This window comes from Orycteropus afer, unplaced genomic scaffold, assembly GCF_000298275.1.
Source record: "Orycteropus afer afer isolate SDZICR_OR568_19922 unplaced genomic scaffold, OryAfe1.0 scaffold00034, whole genome shotgun sequence".
NCBI lineage: Eukaryota > Metazoa > Chordata > Mammalia > Tubulidentata > Orycteropodidae > Orycteropus > Orycteropus afer.
In genome coordinates this window covers 13,928,005-13,952,368 of record NW_006921621.1, presented here as the reverse complement: position 1 = coordinate 13,952,368, position 24,364 = coordinate 13,928,005, and the positions used below count along the sequence as shown (strand labels likewise).

General features: G+C 50.0%; 4 protein-coding genes across 4 annotated transcripts in view; 2 read left to right on the top strand and 2 right to left on the bottom strand.

Annotated features, from left to right (window-relative positions):
• Nucleotides 1-724: 724 nt before the first annotated feature.
• On the top strand, nucleotides 725-6,322 carry HSP90AB1 (heat shock protein 90 alpha family class B member 1). Its single transcript, XM_007936187.2, has 11 exons — nucleotides 725-871; nucleotides 1,845-2,051; nucleotides 2,143-2,302; nucleotides 2,483-2,616; nucleotides 2,753-3,061; nucleotides 3,425-3,590; nucleotides 4,653-4,843; nucleotides 4,954-5,101; nucleotides 5,223-5,491; nucleotides 5,777-6,110; nucleotides 6,213-6,322. The coding sequence occupies exons 1-11, from the start codon at nucleotides 725-727 to the stop codon at nucleotides 6,320-6,322; spliced, it is 2,175 nt and encodes a 724-aa protein (XP_007934378.1).
• Nucleotides 6,323-7,480: 1,158 nt separating this feature from the next.
• SLC35B2 (solute carrier family 35 member B2) lies at nucleotides 7,481-9,908 on the bottom strand. The gene is made up of 3 exons (XM_007936185.2): nucleotides 9,722-9,908; nucleotides 9,357-9,511; nucleotides 7,481-8,419 (listed from the first exon to the last, which is right to left on the bottom strand). The coding sequence occupies exons 1-3, from the start codon at nucleotides 9,777-9,779 to the stop codon at nucleotides 7,481-7,483; spliced, it is 1,152 nt and encodes a 383-aa protein (XP_007934376.2). The 5' UTR covers nucleotides 9,780-9,908.
• A 2,781-nt stretch (nucleotides 9,909-12,689) lies between these two features.
• Nucleotides 12,690-18,945, bottom strand: NFKBIE (NFKB inhibitor epsilon). Its single transcript, XM_007936184.1, has 6 exons — nucleotides 18,506-18,945; nucleotides 16,068-16,170; nucleotides 15,140-15,362; nucleotides 14,059-14,147; nucleotides 13,663-13,902; nucleotides 12,690-12,755 (listed from the first exon to the last, which is right to left on the bottom strand). The coding sequence occupies exons 1-6, from the start codon at nucleotides 18,871-18,873 to the stop codon at nucleotides 12,690-12,692; spliced, it is 1,089 nt and encodes a 362-aa protein (XP_007934375.1). The 5' UTR covers nucleotides 18,874-18,945.
• The window catches only part of TMEM151B (transmembrane protein 151B), a 10,775-nt gene continuing 5,282 nt past the window's right edge, over nucleotides 18,872-24,364 (top strand). Inside the window, exons 1-2 of the mRNA XM_042780331.1 lie at nucleotides 18,872-19,043; nucleotides 24,204-24,355. Of these exons, the coding sequence (XP_042636265.1) occupies nucleotides 18,872-19,043; nucleotides 24,204-24,355 (324 nt within the window). The remainder of the gene's footprint in view (nucleotides 19,044-24,203; nucleotides 24,356-24,364) is intronic.

The following is a 24,364-nucleotide window of genomic DNA, read 5'->3' as shown; positions in this document are numbered from 1 at the left end:
CACTGGCCGGCGCATGTCCGGCAGTGACGAGGGTCGGCCTTGGGGCCACCATTTTAGTTGTTTGGTTTGATTGTAGGCTTTAGTCCGTCCTTGTGTGGTCATTTGGATTCTGCTGCTTCGGTTCTTTGTCCTTACCTAATTGCTCCCCTTGGACGGGTTCTCTGTCGATTTCGGGTTGCCTTCTCCCATGTGTGGCAGCATTCCCGGTCCCTGGGCGATTCCTCCTCGATTTAGAGACACTTCTGGGTGAATAATCTTGATTAACTTCTAATTTAATATCCGCTGTTTTTTTTCTTCTGTACACTTTTTTTTAAAAAATGGTAACAGTAATTTGCACATTTAAATGTTTATAGCTCTTTCACGGGAGTAGTTACTCAGATTTAAAATGTTGGGTGGGGTTGGTACTTTGCATTTCTAACAAGGTACTGGGAGGTGAGGTTCTTGTTTCTTGGGCCACTGAATCAAGCACCGTAGCAGTACTCGTAAATAACCTTTATAGAAAATGTCTATCTTGTTAAAATAATACATTAGCTTTTTTCCGAATTGGTTCTCTGCTTAGGATACAGTCTGAAACTTTTAAAAGAAAAGATTTTTCTTGGAAATGGGAAACACACAGCTGGAAGGCTTTTGAACTAAACTAACAGTTGAGGCCCAGGGTGAACTTGAGTTTTGGGATATAAAGGAGCAAATACGTTCCTTTGTAATTCTTAACTTCTTATTGCAGATGCCTGAGGAAGTGCACCATGGAGAGGAAGAGGTGGAGACCTTTGCCTTTCAGGCAGAGATTGCCCAACTCATGTCTCTCATCATCAATACTTTCTATTCCAACAAGGAAATTTTCCTTCGGGAGTTGATCTCTAATGCTTCTGATGTGAGTGTTAATGACTTGGCTTTCTCGTTGGTGTGGTTTCTAAGCACCTGGGAAGAGGGAGGTGAGGAGTTTGCCCATAGGAGACAATAAGATAGTTTTTCTTTCTTCTATAGGGTCACTGAATTAATACTTTGGTGGGGGGTAGTGAAGGAAGGAGCCCTGGGAGCACAATGGTTAAGCTTTAGGTTGCTAGAAGTTACAACCCACCAGTGCCTCAGCAGGTAAAAAGATACAGAGATCTGCTTCTATAAAGATAAACGGCTCTCTCACATCAGGATCACAATAGAAGGTTCTGGACAGAGTGGTGGTGTTGTGTGCCACCGAGTTGGACCCAACTCCTAACACCCCTCCTGGGGTTTCTGAGGAGTGGCTGGTGGGTTTGAACTGCCTGTCTTCTGGTTAGCAATCAAGTACCTTAGTCACTATGCTACCAGAGCTCCTCTGCACAGAGTAGGAGGGGAAAAAAATACAAAATGATACAGACTTAATTGGTCTGATACAGAATGGTGAAAATCCCTGAGACTGGTGCTTAGAAGGTGTGTCTTACAGAGTCACTGAGTCGGCACACAATAGCCAAATCTTGCTCTGTGAGGCCAGTGTGAGCTTGAAAGGAGGAAGAGGGTTTAGTGACCTTCCTGGAGACTACCTGTACAAGTGGGGTTATGTAGGAAACTGGTTTATGAGCCTCATGTTCAGTGCTAATCAGAATTGAGGCTGTTAAAAACCAAAAGTCAAAGGGTTTTTCTTTTGAATGATTAGAACCAAAAACAAACTGCTGTGAGTTGGATCCAACTCAGAGTGACCCCTCAGGTTTCTGAGGCAGTATATCACTGGAAGTATGTTTCCCAACATTTTGAGGAGTGTCCTTCTGGTTAGCAGACATGCTTTAGGCACTATGCACCAGTGCTCCCTTGGATGACTAGAGGTAGGTGTTAAGCAGAATCCTAATGTTGCTGTTTATTATTATTTTCAGGCTTTGGACAAGATTCGCTATGAGAGCCTGACAGATCCTTCCAAGTTGGATAGTGGTAAAGAGCTGAAAATTGACATCATCCCCAACCCACAGGAACGAACTCTGACTCTGGTAGACACAGGCATTGGCATGACTAAGGCTGATCTCATAAATAATTTGGGAACCATTGCCAAGTCTGGTACCAAAGCATTTATGGAGGCTTTGCAGGTATGTAGCATTTCAGCTAGGCATACATCATCTACATTTATTTATGTTCTTTGGCTTAGTTTGTTCAAATCACTTTTTTTTTTTTCCTCAGGCTGGTGCAGACATCTCCATGATTGGGCAATTTGGTGTTGGCTTTTATTCAGCCTATTTGGTGGCAGAGAAAGTGGTTGTGATCACAAAGCACAATGATGATGAGCAGTATGCTTGGGAGTCTTCTGCTGGGGGTTCCTTCACAGTTCGTGCTGACCATGGTAAGTGCCATGAATTTCATGTCAAAAGGTAAAATGAGTTAGAATTTTTGGGGATACCACTATAGTAGAAATTTCAAGCATTCTGTTGTAAAGCAGTTTCTCTTGTTAACAGTTAAATGTTTAGTCTTACCTGCTTAGGTTCTTCTGTAACTGACTTTTTTTACATATACACACTCCCAGGTGAGCCTATTGGTCGCGGTACCAAAGTGATTCTGCATCTGAAAGAAGACCAGACAGAGTACTTAGAGGAGAGGAGAGTTAAAGAAGTAGTGAAGAAGCACTCACAGTTCATAGGCTACCCCATCACCCTTTATGTGAGTATGGGCTAGGACCCTTTTCCTCTGCTCTCAGATGTGGGACTCTTACTTTTCTAGAGAACTACTTAGGGAATGCAGAAGCTGGGGGCCATAGTGTTCTACATTGCAAATGTGGTTTTTTTGTTGCTTTCAGTTGGAGAAGGAACGAGAGAAGGAAATCAGTGATGATGAGGCAGAGGAAGAGAAAGGTGAGAAAGAGGAAGAAGAAAAGGATGATGAGGAGAAGCCCAAGATTGAAGATGTGGGGTCAGATGAGGAGGATGATAGTGGTAAGGACAAGAAAAAGAAAACCAAGAAGATTAAGGAGAAGTACATTGATAGAGAAGAATTGAACAAGACCAAGCCTATTTGGACCAGAAATCCTGATGATATCACCCAGGAGGAATATGGAGAATTTTACAAGAGCCTTACTAATGACTGGGAAGACCACTTGGCAGTCAAGGTGAGAAGCCTTACATGTTGGCTTGGTAGGAGGAGAGAGGAGGTAGAAAAGTAAGGTTAACATTAGATGTTACTTGCCTGACTATTTGCATGGGACCTTACGGAGCCACATGAAGAGTCCTTATAGAGAACTTCCAGGGTGGACCTCTACAGTGGCCTCTTGACATGAGTGACTGTTTTCCATTCACCTAAGGATTGTGCATAGCTAATTTTCTCAAAAGTTTCTTTACAGTGTTAACCTACTTTTCTCTGGTGCTTAGGGAAGATAATTGTTCCAAACAGTCTTGGGTCTTTTGGTGCTGGAATTAAAAGCTGTTTTACCCTGAAGTAAATTACTGCCTTATCTTTGCTTTGTTTCTTTCAGCACTTCTCTGTAGAAGGTCAGCTGGAATTCCGGGCATTGCTGTTCATCCCCCGCCGGGCTCCCTTTGATCTCTTTGAGAACAAGAAGAAAAAGAACAATATTAAACTCTATGTCCGCCGTGTGTTCATCATGGACAGCTGTGATGAGTTGATACCAGAGTATCTCAGTGAGTAACCTCATGGCCTAATATATTTCATCAGATAAAGTATTATGTTGTTTTTGGCTTTTTTTCTTCTTGTGATTTGGGTGAAAGTTCACAGTAAATGCACTTTTCATACAGCAGCTCACATACACTTTATCTCATGGCATAGACTACAATTTATCAAAATGTAACAGCTCCTCCCTACATTCTCCCCATGTCCTTCCCTCCATGCAGTCCTGCCCCCTGAGCTGTCTTTCTGTGCATACACAGCCCTTGTATTTCCCCTGATTGTTCTCTCCAAGAAGTGTATCTACCTAATGTAAATGTCCAGCTCATAAGCCTTTCTTTTCTTTGGCTTGAAGCTATAGGAGTGGGTTCAAGTCCAGATCTGAAGGGCATCTAGGGGCCATCAGACCAGCAAAACCAGTCAGTTTTTTTTTTTTAATGATTTTGAGTTTTGTTCCACGGTGTTCTCCCACTCTGTCCAGGATCCCCTACAGAGATCCTCCTCCAAGTAGTTGACAGTAGTACAGTAGCCGGGCACCATCTTCTGGTCTCATGGTTGTATAGGCTTAGGATCACATGGTTTACTAGTTGCCTGGACTAATTGTTCCATGAATCTTTTTCATCATTTTTCTTTGCTCTGGTTGAGGAGAGACCCATCATTACATCTAGATGGCCACTTGTAAAGTTTTAAAGATCCCAGTCGCTACTTGGTCTTTGGCATTCTTAAGGCACTCTGGTGGTACAGTGGTTCAGACATTTGGCTGCTAACCAAAAGGTAGGCGATTCAAACCTACCAGCCACGCCACCAAGAAAAAATGGGGTGGTCTAGTTCCCATAAGGAGTTACAGCTTTGGAAACCCAGTATAGGGGTCAGAATTGACTTGCTAGCGGTGAGTTTGGGTGTGTTTTTTTTTTTTTTAAACATTCTTAATAGGATTAAACTTTTTATCCTTCATAATTTGTAGTTCTCTTTAGCATAACACGTCAAAGTTGAGTAAGCATGTGGAGCCTTTTTATTTGGATCTGAATGTGACCAAATCCTTCTTTCACTGAGTTTTCACTTGGGCTTATTCATTACAGACTTCATCCGTGGTGTTGTTGATTCTGAGGACTTGCCCCTTAACATCTCCCGAGAAATGCTCCAACAGAGCAAAATCTTGAAGGTCATCCGTAAAAATATAGTCAAGAAGTGCCTTGAGCTCTTTACTGAGTTGGCAGAAGACAAGGAAAACTATAAGAAATTCTATGAGGCATTCTCTAAAAACCTGAAGGTAAGGATGTAAATGGTTAAGTCATTTGGCCCACTTTAATAATGGCTTTTCCCATCCACATAAATTATGGGGAATACGTTTTAAGTGTTTGTCTTTTCCTACTTTTAAAGCTTGGCATCCATGAGGACTCTACTAACCGGCGGCGTCTTTCTGAGCTGCTGCGCTATCATACCTCCCAGTCTGGAGATGAGATGACATCTCTTTCGGAATATGTCTCTCGCATGAAGGAGACCCAGAAGTCCATCTACTATATCACTGGTGCGTTGGAGCCTGTGTTGGTCTCGCCTCCTTGGAGGCAAGGGGAAGCGGGCAAGAATATAGGGCTTACCCTGGGAGCTGACAGTAAGAGACATTTTGCTCACATATAATAACTCTACAGGTGAAAGCAAAGAGCAGGTAGCCAACTCGGCTTTTGTGGAACGAGTACGGAAGCGGGGTTTTGAGGTTGTGTATATGACGGAGCCTATCGACGAGTACTGTGTGCAACAGCTCAAGGAGTTTGATGGGAAGAGCCTGGTCTCAGTTACCAAGGAGGGCCTAGAGCTACCTGAAGATGAAGAAGAGAAGAAGAAAATGGAAGAAAGCAAAGCCAAGTTTGAGAACCTCTGCAAGCTCATGAAGGAAATCCTGGATAAGAAAGTTGAAAAGGTAAGCGATTATGGCATTAGGGTATGTAATATATATTTGTGGGGTTACTTTTCTCCCAAGACTTCTGTGTGGTTACTCAATTAGTGAATAGTCTTACTTTTTTATTTAGCATATTCTTAGCTCTTGCTCTCCTATTCAGTCAGGTGAAATGTTACAGAAATTTATTTCAAAGCTGAAAGTAAAGATGAGGCACCGATTCAGTTTCTTTGGAGAAATGAAATGCTTAGGTTTAAGGTAGTGATTGGGTTGATGACAAGGCTAAGGTTTTTGTGACCATGTCCACAGGTGACAATCTCCAATAGACTTGTATCTTCACCCTGCTGCATCGTGACTAGCACATATGGCTGGACAGCCAACATGGAGCGCATCATGAAAGCCCAGGCACTTCGGGACAACTCTACAATGGGTTATATGATGGCCAAAAAGCACCTGGAGATAAATCCTGATCACCCTATTGTGGAGACACTGAGGCAGAAGGCTGAGGCGGATAAGAATGACAAAGCCGTCAAGGATTTGGTGGTGTTGCTGTTTGAAACTGCTTTGCTCTCTTCTGGCTTCTCCCTTGAGGATCCCCAAACCCATTCGAACCGCATCTACCGCATGATCAAGCTAGGCTTAGGTGAGTAGCCTTGTTACCTAGTGTGACAAGTTGTTGGAGCTGGCTTCCTTGATGGACTTTTTTTTAAATCCAAATCTTCATCTAGTATTTTTTACATTATAGGCATTGATGAAGATGAAGTGACAGCTGAGGAACCTAGTGCTACTGTTCCTGATGAGATCCCTCCACTCGAGGGTGACGAGGATGCATCTCGCATGGAAGAAGTCGATTAGGATACTCTACCTGCAAACTTTGTGCCCTCTGTATAGTGTCCCTGTCCACAGCAGCCTTGAGTGGCCCTGTCCCACCTGGCTTCATCTGCTGATAGTGTTTTTTTTTCCCCCCCTCTCCTGTTATTTGTGTAAGGCAGGATATAAAGCCCCATTCCCTCCCTTATTTGATTGAGAATGGGGTAGGGTATTGTGAGTTTTTTTTGTTGTTGTTGCTGTTTATTTTGTTCTGAAATTAAAGTATGCAAAATAAAGACGTTTTATACAGTTTTGCTCTCCCTTGTGAATGATACTGTATTTCACATTTCCTTAAATGTTCCCAAATCTAAGTTGTGGTTACTGTCATCCCAGATACATGACAAGTTAAGCTGGATTGCTTTTTACGCATGTGACAACATCAAAACCTCAAGAAGACCTAAAAAGAGCAGGAAAGGTTCTGCATTTAGTTGAACAAACTGGAAACGGCTGTTTAGAAATCACACACTTGATTAAGGGACAGTTTGATATCCTTTCAATTCCCTTCCCAAAGTGCATAGATTTACACCAAAACACAAGAGCAAGCCCCTCACAGCAATTTAATAAAATAAAATTACTCAAATTATAAGCAAAAAGTTACATTTTCAAAGTACCAAAACCTGCAAATGACTCCTGGAGCAGAGTCGGGGGGTGGGTGGAGGTACTGGGCAGGGTTAACTTGCCTCTCCCTCAGCAGCACCTTTCCCTCTTCCCTTTTGGGAAAGCAGCATTGGCACCCACTTGTGCTTTTCTCACGAAAGCAAGAAATGCGTTTCTGGTGGGAGTCTGAAAGAGCAGGTGTTCAAGGTAGAGGACAAGCCCAGGTGAGGTACTGACAGTCAACATGTAGAGATTTGGAAGGTACTTGGGTACCTCTGCTTTCTTGGCCTCTCCCATCCACAGATAGTCATCTGGTCACCTCTATCCCAGGGCTGAGGAGAAACTTGCCTGCCAGAGGATGGATGACTTAAGGCAAAGGAGAAGGCTGCTTCCTGGGCTTTTCACCCCCAGCTGCACAAAGCTGGATGTGGTAACTAGAAAAAACAGGCATTTTGCCCTTGAGCCAGCCACCTCTGAGAAGTTACATAGGAGTGGAAAACCCATGTGGGTCCTATTTCACGTCACCCTTCTGATCCCTCCACCCCATCAAACCTTTTGCACAGGGGACTCAATGGGCACAGCCTTCTTTCCGCGTTGCTTTAGGCGACCCCGGGCATAGACTCGAAGAAGGAGGGCAGCAAAGACCACTGCCACACCCAACCCTCCCACAACAGTGACAGTGTGGCCATAGAGGAGGCAGGAGAGGAGGATGGCAAAAGCCTGGCGGAGGGTCATGATAATGGTGAAGACAGCAGCCCCAAACTGCCCGATGGTGTAGAAGATGAAGAGCTGGCCACAGGCTGAGCAGACTGAGAGCAGCAGGGCATGGGCTGCAAACTCACTGTGTCGTCCCATGAAGCGGGTCCCCTCCAGGAGGGCTCCCTGCTCCAGCAGTGAGCCCACTGTGAAGAGGCAAGAGAAGAAGTTGACCCCAAACATCATCTGCACTGATGACATTTTGTAAGCAAACAGGGCATCCTGCCAGTTTGAGGTGAAGCTGTCAAAAGCAACGTAGCCTGCTAGTAGGATAAGGCCTGACAGTGTGGTGGCTGGGGAGCTACGGGGCTCTGGTCCACTGGACAGCAGGAACATGCTAACTCCAATGGAGATGAGGCCAGCTGTCAGGTATTCCCAGTGTTCGTAGCTGCGCCGAGACACCAGCTTTCCCATCAGCATGACAGGGATCACCTTGGAGGCTTTGGCCAGTACCTGAGTGGGGAAGCTGACAAACTTGAGAGCTTCATACTGGCACCAGCTGCTAAGCACATTTGACAGGCTGGCAAAGGAGTACCGGTACATTGGTGCCCCGTGTCGAGGTTGCTTGCAGAGTACACAGTAGAGGCCGGCCACCATCAATGCCAACACACGGTTCATCAGCACCAGGAACTGCGAGTCCGTGAAGCGCTCACCTGGTGTCGTGGCTGTGGCCCCATAGCTGCGGGTCATCACTCTTTCTTGCAGCACACCCCAGGTCAGATAGGACACCTGGCAGGGGCAAGGGAGAAACAAAGGAAGCCAACAAAGGAAGAAGTAGGCAAAAATAGATCTCAACTTCTTCCTCAGGATGATGCCTAAACGATTTTAAAGGACAGCACATTTTGGTTCCTCTGCAGTAACTGAAGTTTTCCTCTTTCCTCACAAGTCTGGACTGTGTAAACCAGGATTCATCCTATAGGGAATCAAATGTTACAAATGCTTTTAACACTACCCAGACCTTCTCTGTCCTTACAGTGTATGTATGTTGAAACCAACTTCATCCAAAGCATTTTCCTATTCTTAACCAGTTCAGGGAGGTAAGACTTCTCAAAGAGGGTTCAATAGCTCTTAGTTCACCATGATTTGCAAGGTGGGACTACTACTCACTCCAAAACGCCATGCAGTTGGCATCCTAGCACCTCTCTCACATGCAGTACTAGGGAATGGCTGGGTGCCCCTCTCAAAGTTTTATCAGTGGGGTTACAATAAGACACATTGATGGAGAAGTGTAATAATGCCACAGTAGAAATCACAGAAAAGAGGGGAAGGTCCCTCTTACTTTTAATTCAGTGCTGGAGAGAGGAAGGAGGAGGAAAGAAAAGACAGGTTTCCTCTAAACACCTCCAAAAAGATGGTGGTGCAGTGTGTCCCAGAGAGGAGAAAGGGGATACACAACACATCAACCAGCAAACCTGGAACAACAGGATTGGCATGGTCAAAACTTTGGGCCCAGCCCAGAAAGAAAAACAGCCTGCCTGTCTACCTGCTCTGGTAGCATAGTGCCTAAGGCACTTCACAACCAGAAGTCTGGCAGTTCAAACCCACCAGCCACTCCTCAGAAGGAAGGTTGGGCAATCTACTTCTGTAGTGATACCGCCTCAGAAACCCAAGGGGTCACTATGAGTGGGGTCCAACTCGATGCCACATCACTACCACCACCACCTACCTGGAGGCCTGCAGCACAGAAAAACAGCTTCAGAGCCTGCCAAGTGGGGGTGGTCTCTGAGGACTCTGTCCGTGCAGCCAGGGGGGGCTCATCGGAGGCCTTGGGCTCATTGCCAAACACACAGGCTTTCACCAGGGGGAAGCAGAGGCCTCTACCTGAAGAAGGCACAAAAAGTCATGTCCCAGTCTTTCCCACAGCACCTAATCCTTCTCAGAGCTGCTACCCTGCCCTGCTGTACTACCTGCTGGCCTCCCTGGCCTAGCCCATCCCTTCCTTTCTCCTCCTCCCCAGCCATATCCGTCTGGACTGCTGGCCAGCGCCCGAATTCCGGACCCAGCACACTTCCCCACCCTTTCCCCACACACCTGTCTCCAGGTAGTTCTTCCGTCTAAAGTACTGCACCAGGAGGTAGCCAGGCACCATAAAGCTGGCATAACCAGCAGCATTCACCAAAAAGCGGAAGAACCATAGCTGGGTCCACGACTCCGATGGGGCTTCAGGAGCCTCCCCGCCTGCCCCTAGGGAGGGGAGCGTGGCCAGAACCACCACTACCCACCACCTGTAGAGGCAGCGGACACGATGTTTAGGGTGCAGTTCCTCTTCCACTTGGCCCTCCAGAGGGGGGTCACACTGGAGAAGGGCCCGGAGTCTCCTCCCTGCCTCCTTCCACCGCAGCCCAGCCGCACAAAGAGCTTCTCTCTCTCTCTGGGGCCAGGGCCCCCTCCCCCGCCCCAAGGGCGGACCCGCCCCTCGGGCCACACAGGTCTCCTCTGTTCAGGCTGTGCTGCTCAGTCCGCCGGCGGCGCACTCTCCTCCCACCCCCACCCCCACCCCCCGCACGTTCCCGGAGTGCCAGCGTTCCCTTCAGCCCGACACTCCTGAAGTCCCGCAAGGAGCACATGACCATGCCTGGCCTCCAACCTCGTCAGCTCGGGAAAGCGTTATGTGGACCCTCCGCCCAGCAGTAGAGACCCCACCCGGCCCCTCGCTCACGGGGGCTCGGTCACGTAGGCATCATCGCTCTCCTAGCCCCCCACCTGGTGTCCATGGTTCGGCCGTGTGGGGCAGAGGTGGACCGGGGAATACAGTCCCCGGGCCGCACACTCCCTCCACCGCCTAACCCGAGCAGCCTGTGAGCGAGCCGCTAGCGGAAGTGCCGCGCTCTTCCCGCCTCCCTACCCGCTGCCGCCCCTCCGCCCCCTGCCGCGACCACGCAGCGCCCCCGGCCACCGCCGGGCCACAGCGCCCCCGCGCGGCCCGGAGGGAAACACGGCTTGGTTCTAGGGAGCTGGGCTTTTCCTAGGAGTGGAAAGCGGGGAGCCCCTGCACCTGAAGGGCATTAGCCCGATGTCTCCCCTCTGGTTCGTGATTGTCGTTAGCCCTCACAATCATCCCAAGATAGACGTGACCATTGTCATTTTATGGACGGGGGCATTGCGATTCTACGTTCTAAGCACCTCCCTTTGTGTTCTTTTTCTAGCTTTCTGGCAGGATGAAAATGCCCGCTTCTCTGTCTGGGTCAGCAATTCTGTCCGCCACTCCCCATGACCTTCAAGGCTTTGCATGACTTGGCCCTGTCCTCGTCGCCCACTCACCTACCCCTTGTAGAGCCCCACTGGCCTGCTCTCAGTTCCTCTAATTCACCAGAGGCCATCTCCTTAATGCTGTCTCCCTCATCCCTTAACTCATCTTTATGTCAGAGTTGAAATGAGGAGTTCCCTGACCATGCAAAGTACAGCTCTCCACCCATTTCATTATTTTCATTCCCACTGTTTCTTCCCTTCACAGCACTTATCACATAATTACTTGGAAGTTTCTGATTTTAATGACTGTCTCACTCACTAGACTTTTAAGCTCCTAAGGGACACACACCTTGTTGGTTTATTCCTCCACGTTCTTCATCCAAGCATAGGCCTGACCTAGCAGGATCCTCAAACAGGTATGGAAGAAGGGAAAAAATTTTTAAAAGCCACAGCGCCCTTGTTGCCCAAGGTTTCCTAACTAGCCTATCTCTCCAGGCTCCTCCAGATGGTAGCCACCAGGACAGTAGTGAGGCTTACAGAGCCTGTGTCTTCCCATCCCTCCTTCTTTCCCTCTATCCACCTGTATTTCCATAAAAAGGACAGGTATTTTGAGACGGAAGAAAGAATGACCTGAGGACTATTACTCATTCTATCCCACCCCCACCCCATGAAGCCCTACCCTGCCCAGGGGACAATTTCTCTACCTCTGCCTCTACCACAAAGTCATGTTGTTGTTGTTGTTGTTATGTGCCATCAAGTCAGATGCAGACTCATAGCGACCCCTTCCTTGGGTTTGGAGGCAGTATCACTACGGAAGTAGATAAGTAGATTGCCCCATCTTCCTTCCGAGGAGTGGCTGGTGGGTTTGAACCGCCAGCTTCTGGTTAGCAGTCAAGTGCCTTAGGCACTATGCTACCAGAGCTCCTCCACAAGTCATTGTTGTTGTTGTTGTTGTTATGTGCCATGAGTCCACCCCGACTCATAGCGACCCCTCCTTGGGTTGACTCATAGCGACCCCTCCTTGGGTTTCCGAGGCTATCACTACGGAAGTAGATAAGTAGATTGCCCAACCTTCTGGTGGGTTTGAACCGCCAGCTATCTGGTTAGCAGTCAAGTGCCTCAGGCACTATGCTACCACAAGTCATAGGACAGGCCTATTTAAAAATCCCTAACACACACCCCCCCACCCCCCCCCCCCCCACACACATAGAGCAATATGCATGCACGTAAAACAACTCAAGAGGGGAAAAGCTTTTTAAAAGTCTCTGCCATTTTAGTGTCATGTTACTGAAACTTTCCCTCCCCCCTCAAAAGCTCATTTTACGCAGGGCCTTCTGCATGAACTCTTTACACAGCAGTCTTTTATAGTTCTCACCAGCAGTAGGACAGGAACCCCTCTGGGTCCTGCTTGCTCATCTATCAGCCTCTCCTCACTCCGGAGAGTCTATGTTTTCCACACTGGTTGGCAGTTTCAGGCTGACCCAACGTGGGTAGAAACAGGAGCCTCTGACATCTTCAAGAGGGGCAAACTGGCTTCACCCAGGATATCTGAGGCTGGCAGCAGAGGGGCTGTGTTCTGAGAATCTCCAATCACTGGGGAGGCTCTTCTTTCCAGACTGGCTCTCTCTACCTTTCAATCCCTCCTCTTAGCTCAGGAGTGTGCTGGCCACAGACTGCGGACAAAGGCTTGGTCCCAGCAGTCCCCAGGGCCACCAGAATGGCATAATGCCTGGGCCCAATTGCAGTAGCTGCGGCTCCAGCTTCTAGATGGGAAGAGGAGTCGTGCCAGGGCCCCAGACCCTGCCCGGCTTCAGTCAGCACACAGCAGTGGCTTCCCTGAGATCTTCAGGTCATCGAAGGGCAAAAGAGCAAAGGGCTGAGAAAGAATGGAGAGAAGCAGGATCAGGGGTCATGAAAACAAAGGCAGAGGTCAGAGAGGGGAGCTGGGGAAAGCTGTTGGGCCACACCCTCTCCACCTAATGACAGTTAAAGGACATCAGGGAACAAGGTTTCATACTCCCAAAGATAGTGGCCCCTCTGGGCTAGACAGAACCCTCAGGTCTAAGACAAGCCCTTATTCTCTAAGATAATGCCAGAATATTGATACTAGGAGTGACCTTAGGGAAGGTCTAGCCCACATCTGGTATTTTGTTCAGTGGGAGAAAACCAAACCTAACTCGTTGCTGTGAAGTCAGATCTGACCCATAGTGACCCCTCCTTGGGTTTCTACAGAAGTAGATCGCCCAATCTTCCTTCTGAGGAGTGGCTGGTGGGTTTGAACCACCAGCCTTCTGGTTAGCAGTCAAGTGCCTTAGGCACTAGGAGAGGGTGCACACAAAATGTTTTTCATATTGAGCACTTAAAAATGGGACAGATTGCACAGAAAATTTGGGTTCTCTTAAAAAACTGAAAGACCTGGTAACACACAGAATATTCCTACTCTATACCCATCTGTTGACACTGAGTACAAGGGCCCTGGGGCACATGGACTCTGTTTCCCACAGGTCCCACCACTCTCTGTTGTCTTAGGCCTGCTTTACTGATTCATTTTAGCAGCAAGGCCCTTGTAGGAGTCCCAGTTTGCACACTGCCCCCCAACCAAGGAAACAGGCTCAGAGAGGCACAGAGGCTTGCCTGAGCTTCCACAGTAGGTTAGTGGCCGAGTCCTGGATCTAATTCAGGGATTCCTAACTTCCAGTCTGGCCCTCAGCTGATTCCAGTGCCTGTCCCTGCTCTGGAAGAGGGAGGTGCTGGAGAGCAGAGTAGAGTGTGTATCCCCTTACATCCTCAGCCAGGTCTTGGGGTGTCTCATCCTCCACATTCCGAAGTAGGGAGTCCGCTCCTGCCTCACACAAGGTGTACGAGATGCTGCTGAGGCCCCGGCCAGCTGCGAGGTGCAGGGGGGTGCATCCATTGAGCATGCGGGCATCCACTCGGGCACCGGCCTGGAGCAGAAACTGCACCAGGCTCCGTTCTTGGGTTTCCACAGCCAGGTGCAGTGCAGTCTTCCCACTGGTGCCCTCCTAGAAGGGAATATGGATGTTAGCCAAGGCCCCCAAAAAGCCATGTGCTGAGCCTGAGCTATGGATGAGGAGGTGACCATCACTTCTGTCCTCTGTCCAAGGGACCTGGGGGGAGGTGAACCCTGGGGCAGGCAGTGCCCTGACTGGCTCCCTTACCTGTACATCAATGTCAGCTCCATTCTGAAGCAGCAGTTCCATCAATGGCCGGTTCCTCTGTAGGGTGGCAATGTGGAGACATGCCAGACCTGGAAGGGGGTGAGGGCGGTAGCTGCTGATCTGCATCCACCAACTCCCTCCCTCCCTTCTCTTCAGGGACCTCCTTACCCCTCAGACCTGAGGGACCTACTGCCCACTCAATGCCTTTGATCACAGGACTATTAAAACGCAAACCCAAAAACCCCCTCAAAAGTCTGAGGGGAAAGGAACTCAAAAGTTTCCACCTTTTTAGAGTCATGTTATTGAAACTTTCACGGTTCAAGGGTCAGGTTGCTAAGAGACTCCCTCCCCACACATGCATATATACACACACTGCCTTCAAGCCCAGTCCCAAAGTCACCTTCTCTGAGAAGCTCTCTGGGATCCTTACACCCCCAGGTTCTTTCTAGCTGCCACTTCCTCCCATGTGCTCTGCTGGCCCAGATCCCACTCTGCTTAGTCGTAGAGAATCAGGTTCACATTTCTGCCCCTCATCTCCTGCAAAGTCTTTGTTTAAATGCCTCTGCTCCAGGAGGCCCTCCATAACCATCCTATTTAAAAATCACATCAAGCCTCCCACCCCCAAACTCCCACCATCCCTACTCCCCTTACTTAGCTCTACTTTTGCCATATCTCTTACTATATTTTAACACATTAAACAATTTACTTATTATGTTAATAGTCTGTCTCAATGTCTCTCTGTTTTGTTGACAGATGTAAGCCTAAATCATGTCTAGCACATAGAAGGCTCTCAGTACATTTCTGTTGAATGAATAAATTAGTTCATTTAATCTCTATATAATGGAATATCTTGAGGGCAGGTTTAACTCTCTGCTTAGCAGACAGCAGGTACTCAGTAAATTCTAAATCAAATTCCTTCCTTCCTTCTTTCATTCATTCATTCAGCAAAAGTGTACTGAGTAGCTATGTGCTTAGAGCTGGAGGTATGTCAAAGAACAAGCTGTGGCCTTCCCTTCCCTAAGAATGGGGTCCCTGTCTTCTGCCCCCTTCTTACCCCACAGGGCCCCCACACTGCCTGTACCTTGCCAGTTTTGCAGCTGGAGGTCCAGGGGGTGAGCTGGTCCTCTGCCTGGCTCCGGCCGTCCCTCCAATAGGCAGCGGGCACAGGCCAGGTGCTGGCGCTGGCAGGCCATGTGCAGGGCTGTGTCACCATGCAGGTCCTGTAGTACCCTGCTGGCCCCCTTCAACACCAAAGCCTGAACTGCACCTGGCTGGTCCAGATGTACAGCCAGGTGGAGTGCTGTCTGTGGGCACAAGTAGAGAGTCATTGGGCCACTATGGAATGCTCTTGTCTCTAGGAACATGCTAAGGTGGGCAAAGGAACTCCCATCTACCAGTACCTTGGTGGCAGTTTATAATGGCCAAGGCCCTGGTCTCCTAAGAAAACACTACCAAGCCCTTCCTCCTTCTGTCACTCCCCAAACTCTTGGGACTCCAGTTCTGGCAGCAGGGTTAGGGAAATGGCTCCCTGCTCTTCCTGCAAGTAGTCCCACTTAGCCCCTGCAGAAAAGGCACATAGGGGCAGGTCTAGCCCCTTACCCTCTGGAGAGACTTCTACAATTTCCAGGGCCAGGCTGCAGAGAAGGGCTTGTGGGGAAGAAAGACAGACAGCAAACTCCTCCTTCAAAGCCCCATTCAGGTATGACCTGTTGGACTAAGCCTTCCTTGACTGCACGATACAGACATTGAATTCCACAGCAGCTGGTATGTCTCTATCACAATTCTTGTGGCCATTTTGTATAATTAGGTATTGACATGAGTCCCCTACTCCAGGCTGTGAGCACCTCATGGGCAAAGACTGTCTTACTCATCTCTGGATCCTCAGCTTCTAGTTCAGTGTCTGGTATACGGTTTCTTGGATGAGTAGCCTGAAGAATCTTGTATGGTTGCTGGGGTTGGCTGCCAGAGTAGGTATGGGTATCTGGGCACAGTCCACCCTCTTTACCTACCTGGTACAAGTTGTTCTGAATGTCCAGCACCTCCTGAGGCAGCAAAGCCAGGCAACAGAGCAGCACAGCCGGGGCCTCGTGAATCACTGCCAGGTGCACCAGCCTGGGGTAGGGGCAGGGGAAGCGCTTGAGGTCAGGACCCAGGCTAGAGAGATCTGGCTAAGATGCTGGGGTTAGAAGGAGCACATAAATCATTAACAGCCACCCATTGGGTAGGCACAGAAAGTGAGAGTTTGGGCCAGGAAGTGAGGGTTGATGTGAGAAGCCAGAATCCTGGAGGTGGGAGCTTCAAGTTCCCATCTCTGGACTGCAGGAGGGTCTTGGCTGGGTGGGAACGTGGGCAGGGTGCTGACAGTACAAGGGCTTTCCTGTCCATAGCCTGCCCACATCCCACACCCCTCTGTCCCCAGGGCCCCACAGAGCCAGCTGCAGCTCAAAGCCAAACTGAAAGCTGCCAGAGGAGCCCAGAGGGGGTTTCCAGGGCTGTGCTCCCCACCTCCCACCCCAACAGGGAGGACAGAGGGGGTGGTGTGTGGGGTCAGTGTTACACATTCCATGGGAGAGAAAACAGCTCTTGGAAGAGGCTCGAGGAGACAGTGCAGCATCCTGTTCTACTGCCCTTCATAGGGAATCAAAAGGGGCCTCTCCTGACAGCACAGACCATATGGTCCTGAGCCAAGGCCCTCAACTCCTGTGTGCACCTCCGAAGGGAGGTCTGTGCAGTAAAGAAACTGTGTTTGTTGAAGGGCAAGAGCTTTATACTAGGGGTGAGGGGGGCAGCTGGGAGAGGAAGTTCCTGTGTCCTGGGGTTTCCCTACTCAGGTGGGGAAAATGAAAGCTAGAGCAGCAGGGTCTTTGCCAGGACAGCTGCCTTGGGGAATGAGTGAGGGGCTTGAGTCTGGGCTGGGCAGGGGGTTGCTCAGGCAAGAGGGGGCTAGCTTTAGAGGCGGGCGGGTGGGCGGGCAGGCAGCAGGAGAAGCCTGGGAGTGAGTGGAGGAACTGCTCTGGAAATCCCCTCGGCTAGGGCCTGCTCTCTGGGTCACATTCCTGCAGCCACCTCCCTCTCCCTCTCTCCCCTCCTCCCACTTCCTCTTCCCACTTCCATACCTCTCACAGCCCAGACACCTCAGCGGGAGGAAAGTGCCCTCTTTCTCTCTGGCGAACCCCTGGGGAGTCCTGACAACCCTTCCCAATCTGGACTAGTACACCTGTCTTTTATAGAGATGGTAATGGTGGGCCTGAAAGACTAAGAAAGGGAGCCAAGGTCAGATGTTCCCACCTCCTGGATCAAAGGTCAGCCTAACATATCCTACATGGACACACCACCACCACCACCACCACCCCGCCCCCGATATTTTCAGGTTCTGGGCCTGAAGGCTAGTGATCCAGGCAGAGTGCAAAAAGGCCTGGAGTCACTCCTTTTGCACCCACCAACTCTGCCCAAAGCCATGCAGAATTAGGACCTTTGCACTTGGCACCACCCCGGCTTCCTCCATCCTTATTTATTCATCCTAGTCACCCTGATTTGGGACCCCAGCCTCTCTGCTCTGTTTCTCATCCAAAATCTCAGCCCCCTCTCCCCTGTCAGTGTTATCTTCTATCTGAGGGGTAGGTCCTCAGCTGGCCAGCTCCTCTCACACTTCTACTTCTCATCTCAATTGCCCCCTGGCCCAGTCCCCATCAAGCTCCAACTAGGCCAGGGATGGGGAGTTGTTAAAGTAAAGTGAGAGGGTCAGAGGGTCAGGCAGGATAGTGAGAGGGTCTGGGGGACTCAGGAGGGGGCCGGTATGGGGGAGGCCAATTCCAGCCCCCACTTCCTCTTTCTCTGCAGAGGAGGAAGTAGGCTAGGGCAGCCAGCCGCCTGTCTGCCTGCTGGGGCAAGGGTGCTTCGGCCCTGGCTCACCTACTCCTGCTCAGGGCCAGCCCTAGCTCTGTACCCCGGCACCCCCTACTTTGCTTCCCAGACCCACTGACAACCTGTAACTGGAAACTCTGGTTCCTTGAGACAGGGCATTCTGAGGTCAGAAGCTGGGAATCCCAGATATTGAGTAAACAAGGATGCCCCTTCCCCCAAGTGTGTGTGTGGGGAACTGGACTGGTCAGGGGAATTTTCTCTTCCTAGGAGTGTGTTATTGGTAGGTTTCCAAGATGCTGGCTGGGGCTCGAGGCATCTGGAGAGGGCCCTGCCAGCTCTGCCTACCTCCAAAAGGGAGGGCAGAGAGAGGATGCCAAGTCCTATGGCCTGGTTAGAGCTCAAAAGTTGGCTGAGAGTTTGGAGTTAAGTTTGGCGTTTCGAAGAGAGTGGGGACTGCCCCTTCACGGGCGGGTGCCTTGAAGGATCTTCGTAATGGGGAGTCCAGCCTGTTGCGGCTTCAGGGGAGGCTCAGAATTAGAACTGGGAGGAAGGGGTCCTGTCTCAGCCTTGCCCCCAAACTCACGTGTCTCCTTCTTCAGATATGTACGTGAGTGCTTCCAGCTGCTGAGGGCTCAGTGTCCCCGCGGAGAGAAGCGGCGAGCCTGGGGCAGGGTCTTCGGCCTCGGAGCTCCCCAGCAAGGGCAGGGGTCCAGTGAGCGAAGAGGAGCCATAGGTGGAGTCAGCCCGCTCCCCATCCGCGTCCTCCTTCTCCTGTGGCTCCTGGGCGCTTCCCTGGGGGTGGGTCCAGGGCTGGGGGCCGCCGCCGTCGGAGGGCCCGGAAGCGGGGGTCGGGGTGGGCTCGGGCAGGGAGCGCAGAGAGCGCAGAGACTCGATACCCGAGTCGTACCGGCTCTCATCCGCCTCGTCCGGCCCTTTCCGCGCCTCCGACATGCCCGCGGCGCCAGCCCGCGGGGGTTGGGTTCGAGCAGGATCTGGCTCCCGGCTCCGCTGCGCTGCCTTTCCGGGTTGTGAGGCCGCCACGCAAAGCCAGTGCTCGGCCCAGACAGGCCTCCTTCCTAGGATGCGGGTGTCCGAGGGGTTGACCAGAAGTGCAGACGAGGGTCAGCGCTAAAGTGGGCCAACCGCAGCGGCTACTGAGCACCGCAGCGGTGAAGCCCAGTCTGGTCCTCTCGCCCCGCCCCTCAGCCTACGGGGTGACCGCGCGCCGGGCGGCCCCGCCCCCGGTCCCGCCCCAGACAGCGCTTCCGGACAGAGGCCCCGCCCCTCCGGAATCCCCCTCACTCCTCCCTCTGCGTTGGTTCCGAGTCCGGGTTTACCCGTTCCTGACTCACTCGTTAGTCCAGTCATCCATCCATCCACCCATCCATCCATCCCTTCATTCATTCTTTTTCTCTTCCTTCTTAATTTCATTCATTAATTCCATGTTGGCTTTTAAATAAATATATACTAAGCATAAGCATGAGCTGGGCATCTTGTGGGGAGAACAGATGAGTGAAAGGATGGGGAATCATTGCTTCCGATCCCCTCCTCATTTCTCTTGCCTTTTCCTCTTTCCCTGTCAGTGCCCAGGAATTTGGGTGAAGAAAGAGGACACCTACTATCTTTAAAGTGGGTCCTGTTGGGTCCTGGATAGATGGTCTCCAGTGTCAACTTCCATATTACATAGAATTGGCCATGAGGATTTGTTTTTGTAAAATGAGTTTCTCTGGCAGGCTGGTGTCTAAAGATCTGAGTGGCCCTGGGGTTTCTTCTTCCTCACAGGAGTGAAACACTGGCCTCTGTGGTTGCAGCATCTGGTTACCCCTAGTGGTCAGGGAAGTTTAGTTCCTCACCATGGGGCCAGCAGGGGGAGGCCCCAGACATGCTGAGCTACACTGCTGAGATCCCTGACAAGGACCTAGCTCCAGCCCATTTTTCTTCCTTCTCCATCCCTGCTTTCCCTGGGCCCAGGGAAGCCTTAGGAGAACCCCAGCCACATGGTGAGCCTCAGATGAGTACCCTGATTTGCCTTTTCCTTGTTTCTCCTCCCCTAAGTGCCAGTGGCCTGAGGTCCAGCAATGCCCTTGGCACTGTCAAGGGGACATCTCTTTTCCCACCTCTGACATTGGGGGAGGGGAAGGGGGTGAGTGTAGATGGCTACTAACCTGCCCTTCCCCCACATAACCTTGGTTTATTCATCCATCCATTCATCCTTTTGACAAACACGCATAGGGCTTTTCCTATATGTCTCACATTGTTCCCTCTGCTGGAGGCAAAAATGAATATCACACTAACATTAATAATCAACAACCACTGTGACCAAACAAAAGATCCCATGGTCCCAGCCCTCAAAAATTCCCTGGCTTGGTGTTATGTTTTGCTGTGTATATTCTCAACAACAGCAACAAAATAAAATTTCAAAAACAACAAAACAACTCCCTGGCAAATACAACACAGAGTGGTTGTGCTAAGACAGAAATAAGAACAGAGTTGGGGCACACAGTGGAGTCACCTACCCTTTGGGGTAAGGGGCAGAGGAGGTTCCACTCCTACTGGGAACAGGAAGGGAGGAGGGCGGGGAGAAAAGAAGGACCCAGTTTCTGAGGGGTGACTAGAAAGCAGAGAGGGCTGCAGAAAGGAGATGGCCCACTGTTCTCCATCCCCTCAAAGGAGCAGAGGATGTGTTGAACATGAAGCACTAAGAAGCCAGGAGGGAGAATTTCCAATGGGAAAGCCCGAGGAAATGGAAGCATGCCCTCCCCTTGGGGTAAGTGTGATTTCAGATGTTCTCCTCTCCTGACATATTCTCCCATCTTCAAAAGAATATTTTGCTTCAGCAAAATATATTAATAAACTCTGGACCTAGACTGCCTGAGTTCAAAATCTGATATTATCATTCCATTTTACAGTTGGGAAGCTGAAGCCCAGAGAAGCAAATTAACTTGTCGTCCAAAGTCAAACAGTCAGCAACTACAGAGCACAGTGTGCTTGTCCTTAATCCAAAGCTTAAATTTTTTTTTTTCCAATGAAATCTTTCTTTTATCGAGACTGAAACTACATGGGTGAGGGTATCATAAGGACATAAACACTCAGGAATGTACAGTGACTGCCTCTGTCATTTGCCCAGAGGTTGCATTTGAGGAAAAAGCATCTTTAGCCCAGTTAGATGTATTGCCCCGAGCCATGGACAGGTAATTAGGTAACTGACGTCTGAGGAAGGAGCCTTGGTAGTACAGTTAAGCACTCAGCTACTAACAGAAAGGTTCAAGCTTACCAACAGTTCCACAGGAGAAAGATGTGACAGTCCGCTCCCGTAAAGATTACAGTCTTGGAAAAACAATGAGGCCATTCTACTCTGTCCTACATTCAGGGCTGTTGTGTGTCAGAAGTGACTCACTGGTATGGGGTTTCAGGGTTTTTTGGATATCTGAGCCAGGTGTAAAGAGCTCTAGTGGCACAGTGGTTAAGGCATTTGCCTGATAGCCAAAAAGTCGGTGATTCAAACTCTGTAGTCCACTTCTGTAAAGATATACTGCCTTGGAAACTCTATGGGACAGTTCTGCTCTATGTTGTTGTTGTTGTTGTTATGTGCCGTCGAGTCACTATGAGGTGGAATCCTCTCAATGGCAGTGAGTTTGGCTTGGTTTTTGAGCTAGGTGTGTGGCAGCCTCTTTACTGGCCACATGAGGTCAGCATTGAGTCAGCCACTGCCCCCAGCGCTGGCGCCAAACTCTGACAGGAAGCCCTCCTGGGACACTTCAGGAATTGGGAGAGGGACCATGGCAGTGTTTTCTGGAAGGATGACTTGGGGACTTTGACTCAGGTCATGGTGTGGTCAGGGCCTACTCAGTCCCAGTCCTCCAAGGGCAGGATCCTCTAGTCCTCCTCTCTCTCTCTCTGCTAGTGTTTCTGGTTCTCTTTGTCGTGGTGGCCCCTCTCCCCACTTCTGCCCACCCCAGCCAGGCTCATCTTCGGGGAAATAAGCCTGGTTTCCATGGTAACCAGCTGGTCAGCTGGCTCCTTTCACAGCCCCCTCCCTCTACTTCTGTTTTCCTTGGGCCTCCAGAGAAGGGTAGTGTGTACAATGGAGGAGGCTGTGGTGGTCTTTTGTCTCTCAGGAACTCTGAGGTTGTCCAGAAGGAGTTGTTCTGAGCCTCTTCCCAAGTCCCCTAAAGTGGAAAAGGGATGAGAAGGCAGTGTGTGTGTGTGTGTGTGTGTGTGTGTGTGACGATTAGAATAAGTAAATGGCCAGGGTAAGGATCTTATCTGGGTTGGGCAAGGCCAGGATCAGGATCTCTGCCTCTCTGTTTACAGTGAGGAATGAACTAGGTGGAATGGGCTGACATCAGAACGGGAGGGGTTGGAGTTAGCTTTGAGGCAGGACTTCCCTAAAAGCATGGGTGATATTGGAAGGAGCCACCAAGTGGGAATATGCCTCTGTCACGGGAGTAAACACAAACCCTGGTTTCTTCAGGACCACAACCCTCTGCTGTTTGGGCCAGGCGGATGGACTTACTGACCTTGAGAGGGTCATGGAGGCTGGATATATCTGAAGCAACAGGCAGACAGAGAGCCACCTTCATCTTGCTTAGAAAAGGAAGAGTAAAAAAATGGAAGCAGGACCAGGAGTTACTAGGGAAGGCAGTACTCTTCTGCCACAAGTGAGTGGCAGGAACATTCCAGACACATCACTATACTTGCACCCTATCCCCAAAGATCAGATATACAGGCATTCCCAAAACCAAACTCACTGTCTTCTAGTCAGATCCGACTCCTTGGGGTTCTGAGCCGGTATCACTACGGAAGTAGATTGCCCAACCTTCTTTCTGAGGAGTGGCTGGTGGGTCTGAACCGCCAGCCTCCTGGTTAGCAGTCTAATGCCTTAAGCACTAGGCCACCAGAGCTCCTATACAGGCATTAATTCAAGCTAACTTCCTACCCACAACTATCCCCATGGGCTTTTGAATGGGAAAGATCTGGATTCTAAGTCTAGTTCTGTTAGGTGCTAGCAGGTGACCTTGTGTAATTACTCCCTCTGCTTTGGTTACCTGTGAGTAAATAGTGAGAAGAGTTCATATATGTCAAAGACTCTAATGCCACACAGGGCACAAAGTAGGATTCCACAGTGACTTGTGTAAACACAGATTAATCATGCATGGCCTTTATCACATTCTATCAAACTGTGGTGCAGTTAATGCACTCATCTGCTAACTGAAAGGTTGGAGGTTTGAATCCACCCAGAGGCAACTTGGAAGAAAGGCCTGGCAATCTACTTTTGATAATCAGCTGTTAAAAACTCTGTGGAGCACAGCTCTACTGTGACACACATGGGGTGGCAGTGAGCTGGAATTGATTAGAAGGCAACTTTTTTTTTTTTTTTTTAATCATAACAATTTGTTCCCATACCATCACCCCTTATTAGATTTTGCATTCCATGACAGTAGGAAATTGTGTATTTCATTTCAGAACAGAGCACAGAGTAGGTACCTAAATAACATCTGTCTGTTGAATGGGTACATCTAGGAATGAATGAATGCCAGTTTCCTTCCTGCTTATCCTAGAGGATACAGAGAAAAGCAGTGTGGGTTGGGTGGTATGTAGGGGTAGGCTACCGCAATTTCTCTGTCTGGCCTGTGGTCTGGGACTCCTGCACCCACAAAGTCAGCCTTAGAGATTGTCCAGTCAACTCCCTCACTACACAGTTGAAGAAACTAAGGCTCAGAGAAGGGAAGGTACTTGCCCAAGGTCACACAACACATTAATGGCAGAGCTGGGATTGAAAATTAGAACTTGGGCTTTCTGACTTCCAGCCTAGGGCACTGTATGTACACCCTTCACTGCTTGGGAGGCTGTTCTTCTAGGCAAGGAAGATAGTTCAGTGAAGGCCGGTTTCAGTGTTCTCACTTCTGCCCTCTGTTAGTCCTTTCTCACATCTAGCTTCAATCCTTTCCCTTTCACAGTATTCCATCTCGGTTCAGCTGGGTCTGGCCAATGAGGTCTGGCTCCTGCCTTAACCCTTTATCACCCAACTGAGAAGCACAGATCTTCCCTAGGGTCTCAGGACTCAATTCCCGGTCCCCACTACTCAGCCCCAGGAACTCAAAAGGAACCAGGGATGGGGAGGGGTGTTGTTGTTGGCGCCCCTCCACGGAGGAAAGCCTGGAAGGAGTTGCGGCGCACATTTTCCAAGGATGAGAGAGGGGTGCAGTGAGCTCGGCTGGGAGCGGGAAGAGGGTGTGGGGGGGCCCCTGTTGCTTTTTCCCTTTGGGGGTGGTTATTAGGTAGGCTTGGGGAAGGCGGAGTTTGGGGGGCCGAGGGCGGGGCTCGGCTGCGCTGGGAGGAAGGGGGGGGGCGCACTGGCTCCAGCACGGCTCAGACAAAAGGCGGCGGCGGGAGCGGGCGGGAGGCGGAGCGGCGCCGCGAGGGCCTCAAGGTGACACCC